This window comes from Vigna angularis, chromosome 11 (genome assembly GCF_016808095.1).
Source record: "Vigna angularis cultivar LongXiaoDou No.4 chromosome 11, ASM1680809v1, whole genome shotgun sequence".
Classification (NCBI taxonomy): Eukaryota; Viridiplantae; Streptophyta; class Magnoliopsida; order Fabales; family Fabaceae; genus Vigna; species Vigna angularis.
This window is the reverse complement of record NC_068980.1, coordinates 24,410,423-24,417,060: the sequence shown is the minus strand read 5'-3', so window position 1 is coordinate 24,417,060 and position 6,638 is coordinate 24,410,423. Positions and strand designations below refer to the sequence as shown.

The window sequence follows — 6,638 nt, the reverse complement described above, 5'->3', positions numbered from 1 at the left end:
AACCTGGATTGAAAGGTGAGGGGTGGGAGAGAGACCTGGACTGAGGCGAGGGAAGGGAAGGACCGTGAGTGAATTTTGGTCTTGAGTATAATTCCCTCCCAACTTTTAATCAATTTTACTCAACCTATTATCAACTAATCCATCACCAAAAAAGACAAATATACGTTACTAACATATTCATCCATAAAAAACGACACATATATACTACCAACAAATCCCATCTATCGATAATATGAATAAAATTATTTGTAGATGACACAATATTACCGAAAGAATTGATTTCGTCAATAAATACATTATTTTGTGTAGTGAATTTTTATTTATTTTTATTTAATTTTTATGTTATATTTTAAAATAAAAATTTAATTTTATTGGTGTTGAGTAGATATAATAAAGAAAATGTAGGTGTACTATTCTTTTATCATTTAATACATTTCCTTATGATGAACCTCCAATAAATTACTATATTTATATAAAAAAAAGTACATATAAATATATATATATATATATATATATATATATATATATATATATATATATATATATATATATATATATATATATATATATATATATATATATATATATATATATGGGGTTTGCTAACGCGCGTACGCCTGTTTTTCAGTTGGTACATTTTAGCAATGTGTACCGTGTTTTAGTAGACAAAAATATCCTTATATATCATGGATTCTAAGTTTTAAGGTTAAGGGTATTTTAATAATTTTCATTCTCAAAACTAAAAAAAGAAACCCCCAAACCCTTACTCACCTCTCTCATTCCTCTCAACCCTTTCTCTTTCATCTTTCTCACTCCAATCTTTTCTCTTTCATCCCTACTGTAGCCCCAATTGAAAAAATCAGAAACAATTGTCGTTAAACAATCTTAAGAAAAAATGATTTTATAATGAGTTTTCATCTTATAATTTTTGTCTTATCTAATTTTATCCAATTTTCACAAGCATAAAGGAATTGGTAATTGACCTAGAAAAAATCAGAAGTACTCGTTGTTAAACAATTTCTTACAAAAACTGATTTTATAATGATTTTTTATTTTATAATTTTTGTCTTATCTAATTTTCACAAGCATAATGACATCAAAGGAATTGACAATTGGCGTGGAAAAAATCAGAAACACTCGTTGTTAAACAATTTCTTATAAAAAATGAATTTATAATGAGTTTTCATTTTATAATTTTTATCGTATATAATTTTATCTAGTTTTCACAAGCATAATGACATTCGAAAGAATTGGTAATTGGCCTGGAGGGTTTTTTTAGAGATGATGATTCAACATATGCAGATGATGAAATTAGAGAGATTAATGAAGATGGTGAAATTGAAGAGATCTTAAATGAACCTTTGTCTGAAGGTGAATATGTCAATGACTCAACTCTTTACAAAGACAAATTGTTTAAAGACAAGTGTTTCTTTTTTATTATTAAAATACCCTTAACCTTAAAACTTAGAATCCATGATATATAAGGATATTTTTGTCTACTAAAACACGGTACACATTGCTAAAATGTACCAACTAAAAAACAAGTCTACGCGCGTTAGCAAACCCCTATATATATATATATATATATATATATATATATATATAGTAATGTCACCCTTGTAAAACCATCCAATTCATTTCAATATTGTAATAGAACATCCTAGGGTAAAAATCTTCCACTTCACTCCATGTTGTAATATCTTGTATCTAATGAGGAAAAACCTTTTCTAGAAGGTTAATCTTAAAACATAGCACTACTACAATTTATGTCTAAAGATGCTAAGTGTATGAGAACGTAATTTTAAGCTTAGGTTTAACTACAAGATTACTACATAAAATTGAATGGTGATTATTTTACGTGAAGTAAAGGATGACACTAGAGCTTGTGTAAGATGACATGAGCCCCATGTTTTGGATGAAGAGTGAACAAAGTGACTGGAGCATGTGCATAGGCTGGAGAAATCTCAAACGAGAAACGTTGCAAAAGTAAGGACAAAACCAATTTTGCTTCTAATAGAGCAAAATTTTGGCCAATGCACACTCTAGGACCCCATCCAAATGGGAAAAATGAAACTTGCCCTTTTGTTGCCGTTGCCACTCCTTCAGCAAATCTTTCTGGTTTGAACTCAGTAGCATCATCACCCCAAATTTCACGATCCTGGTGAACCATCAATATTGGTATGGAAATTTGCGCTCCTCCAGGTAGACAAAGATCTCCAAGTTTCACATCATTCTTGATACCTCGACTGAAATAAATTACAGGTGGATATAACCTCAAAACCTCGTACAAAATCATGGTCACCTGTGCCCGACCAAGATATATTAATCAATAGTCAACATCAAAATCACAAATAGACGTTGTATTTATTAAGGATTAAACTTTAAATCTAAATAAACTCTATAAAAAATTTATTTTAAGATGAGATAGGCACCTACTTATATATTTAACAAATAACAAATCTTGTTAAAATAGGATTCAGATAACATTAATACTTAAGATGTGGGCTTTAAACCTAACTCAATCCCACAAAACCAGTTTGAAGTTTACTTCTTAACATGGTATCAAAGTCAGGTTAGAGCCTATCCTAATGAGATTTGTCTGGACGTATTGTTCCATCCGCTATTGAACTACTATTGGATCATCCATTAATGTCTAGTCTCACGCTCGAGATGTATATACCTCGATGTGAAGAACTGTGTTAGAAGTCTCACATTGACTAAAAATAAGACTAATTTATAATATATAAGTGAGTATAAACCTCATCTCACAATCTGATTTTATGGAGTCGAATTAGACTTAAAAGTCTACTTCCTATTTATATTTATATATGTAAATTCATCTTATATGAAATCTCCAACAAAAGAGAAGCAAGTGATACTTACAACTTTGAGGTGACTTAACCCATTATAGTCTGGCTTTTGGTTACCAAAAGCATTCAACACTTCCTCTCTGGCACGTGCTTGCCACTCAGGGTGCCTACTCAACAACAACACTGTCCAAACCAGCAAAGCCGCTGAAGTTTCTTGCCCTGCTATGTAGAATGCATTGCACTCCTCAATTACATCTTGACTAGTCATTGGAAGGGTTTTACTGTTTCTATTTTCTAGCATTTCCGCATGGTTTGATTCCAAAAGTATCCCCAATAAGTCATTGTTTGTAACATCACCGCCCTTCATTGCTTTCTCTCGATTGTTAATGATGTTTTTAAGTAATCTTCGCATATGGACATCAATTGCTTTCATCCTCCTATTGCTAGCAGTTGGTAACAACCTACAAATAGATTACATAATTACATTTTCAAATCAATATACCAAGTGAATGTAAGATTTGTCTATTATTTTTAGAACTAACTTACTTTATTGAAAGTCTCTTATCCACTTGAGATAAGATCAATTTATAACCAGTTTATAATAACCTCATCTTACAAGTTAATTTTGTGGAGTTGAATTAAACTTAAAATCTATTTAAATATATGGATATTAGATTATATGTAAACCTAAGCAGAGGTCTTACCACGAGCCTGGAATGTAAACTTTGCGTGATCTCATAACAAGTCCTGTTTGCTCTTTCAGAAGTTCAAATATTTCTCTACCTTCTTCATAACTGCTTCCAAATGCTGTTCTAGAAATAATATCACGGGTCAATTTTTGAAGACAAGGCCATACGTCAATTTCACATTTCTCCTGTGAAGACAGCATCGCTTCCCATTTGGAAATCATGTCATCGCAACATTGCATAAATGTTGGTAACATAACCTGCATATTTTCAGTATAAAACTTTTATATGCAGTACAACATTCTAACAAAAAGTTTCTGTCTAACAAAACATACGATTAAATTTATCAAACATCATAAGACTATGTAGTAAATGTATAACCTTCAGTTTTTCTAAATGGAAAGCAGGGTTTATAATCTTTCGATGCATCTTCCATTTCTCTCCTTCTAAATTTGCAAGTCCATTACCCAACAATTTGAAAAGGGGGCTCAACTTAGGCTTCTCAAAATCTTGGAGCTTGATGAAGACGTCTTTGATTTTCTCAGGATCCATGATAATAACTTTTGGTGTCGGACCTTCCCATATAAATGAATTTTTCCCTGCACATGTATTTTAATTTTTAAAACATATATATAAGAAAATTTCTCAATGGTTATAAGCATGAATAGTCACACCAAGTTACCTTTTCTTTATTACAAAATCATATACTATTTTATTTTTAAACTTATACAGAGATAATTAAATTAAATATTATTTTACTCTTTTTTAGTTTCGTATTTCTTTTTCAAAAATTATATATAAGATATAACTTTTATCATTTAAAAAAAATAGATTAAAAGAACCATGGTTACCTACTTTCATGCGCACTCCTTCCAATATAATTCATTATTAGTCGAAATTTGATAAAAAGTTAGAATCAGGAGGAGTTATCAAATAAGGTATATGAAATCCACGATTTTCTTTTGAAATAAAAGAGGTGTGTAATTACAATTTCCTTTACCAGGATATTCACTAAAGTTAGTTTGAACAAATTTTGTTTTATATCTTTTGGATAATAGTTTTTGATCTTTGTGAATAAAAATGGCCTGAAAGAAAGATCTGACAAGATATTTCAGAATGCGACAAGAACATTTCAAAGTATATTTGGAAAACAAGAACCTGTGTTTTCAACTAGTTAAAATACCACATCTTTTGATTACTTTGTAAGCAAAAGATAGATGCAATTAATCAGTCTTTCTTCTTTGTATAATGTTCTAATTTTCTTTTATCTAAGGATTTAGATTTTTATCAGATCTGATTTACCATTCAGAAGGCTTCAAAACACTTTTATTGAAGAATACTATGCGAATCTTTTTGCTTCAAAAGTACATCCAAGGTTTTCTTTACAGTGAACATGTTGGATCTACCGAGAGAAAGGTTTCAGACAAGCAGTAATACCAATGAAGAAGTGGGAAAAAGAAGGTTGCACGTACCAAATTTGTGTACGATGTGATGGTTAAAGGTTGTGATATGCGGTGCGACATCGTTGTCAGTGGAGAGAAAACTGATGGATTTTTGAGATTTTGCAGCTTGAACAAGCACTGTAAACATTTCCCTTGTGTCTCCAATCAAGAGCCTGTAGGGGTTTCCCTGAAGGCCCTGTGCTCTGAGAACCTTCTCCATTCTCTTTGGCCTCAGCCACACCCAGTTCACTAGTTTCCACAACCATAGCACCACTACAGGCACCAATATCAGGAACCATGTTGCAGATCTGAAAGTTAACACCATCTTCTGTGTTTGTTGAATGTGTTCTCCAGTAGTACACTTCAGTGTTTTTTATAACTTCAAAATATTCTAATTGCTTCTGGGAAAATATTTTATAGACACGCCAAACACGTCACTCTTTTCTTTCTTTATTATCAAACATTTCCATCAATATTTGTGTATATCTTCTGTTTTTTAAGTTAATTAACCAAGTACTTTGGTATGGGTGTTGGATTTTTTTAGTTACTAATAACACAGGTATTAAATGAGTCTTGACATTTTTAATTATTTTATTTTTTAATTACTAAAAGAATATATATATATATATGGTTTAATTACCTGTTTCAAGTTGATTCTTGTTTAATTTTTTTTTTCAACTGCGTTTCAATTTTTAAAACCTAACTCGATTAGATAAACGATGTTAAGGACATGTGATTCGTGGTTTTCTTTAGTTTTTAATTTTAATTTTTGCAATTTTTTTTATTCATGTGTTAGGTTTTATAACGTGACAAGGTAGTGCCACATAATAAAACAATATCACGTGTGTTTAATTTAGTATTTTTATATGTTTGTTTATTTAACTTAGTTTTTAAATAAGATAATACTATTTTTTTAAAACTGAGATTAAATTTATTATTTATATAAATATTGATATTTTAATTAAAAAATGATTTTTAGCAATAAAATTTATTTTTTATTTTATAAAATTAAAACTAATTAAGTATAAATATTTTTAGAGAAAGATTGTGAGTATTTAAAACTAATATATTATTAATCTATATTTTTTATAAGATTAAAACTAATTCAAAGTATTTATACAAAATAAAAAATTTTAATAAAAATTTTAGTATAATATTTATATAACTAATAAATTTAGTCTCAATTTTAAAAGAAACAACATTGTTTCATTTAAAAAAAATTGCTATTAAATTGGATCAGAAAAAGATACATAAAGACTAAATTGAATAAAAAGTATATGTATAAAGAATAAATTGAATATAAAATAACGACACTTAACACTGATACATAACATTGTTCTACCCTATAACATTAATAATGTAATGTGTCATATAACTAAACTTAACATGAATGTAAACAATTTAAAAAAAACTAAAAAGAATTAAAAAAAAACATGAATTGAAATTTTAATAAAAATTATAGTATAATATTTATATAACTAATAAATTTAGTCTCAATTTTAAAAGAAACAACATTGTTCCATTTAAAAAAAATTGCTATTAAATTGGATCAGAAAAAGATTAATAAAGACTAAATTGAATAAAAAATATATGTATAAAGAATAAATTGAATATAAAATAACGACACTTAACACTGATACATAACATTGTTCTACTCTATAACATTAATAATGTAACGTGTCATATAACTAAACTTAACA

At 28.8% G+C, this 6,638-nt stretch overlaps 1 protein-coding gene across 1 annotated transcript; it reads right to left on the bottom strand.

Moving 5' to 3' along the window:
• Positions 1–1,617: 1,617 nt before the first annotated feature.
• LOC108334287 (11-oxo-beta-amyrin 30-oxidase) lies at positions 1,618–5,338 on the bottom strand. The gene is made up of 5 exons (XM_017570045.2): positions 4,969–5,338; positions 3,878–4,095; positions 3,515–3,756; positions 2,884–3,271; positions 1,618–2,302 (listed from the first exon to the last, which is right to left on the bottom strand). The coding sequence occupies exons 1-5, from the start codon at positions 5,261–5,263 to the stop codon at positions 1,877–1,879; spliced, it is 1,569 nt and encodes a 522-aa protein (XP_017425534.1). The 5' UTR covers positions 5,264–5,338; the 3' UTR covers positions 1,618–1,876.
• Positions 5,339–6,638: the final 1,300 nt, after the last annotated feature.

What these genes read in the sequence shown, in the direction of transcription:
- LOC108334287 (XM_017570045.2), bottom strand. Translation starts at nt 5,263, where the DNA reads ATGGTGTTAACTTTCAGATCTGCAACATGGTTCCTGATATTGGTGCCT. An exon ending in TCCATTTAGAAAAACTGAAG is followed by an intron (nt 3,757 to 3,877) that starts GTTATACATTTA and finishes GAAAATATGCAG; the next exon opens with GTTATGTTACCAACATTTAT. An exon ending in GTTTACATTCCAGGCTCGTG is followed by an intron (nt 3,272 to 3,514) that starts GTAAGACCTCTG and finishes ATCTATTTGTAG; the next exon opens with GTTGTTACCAACTGCTAGCA.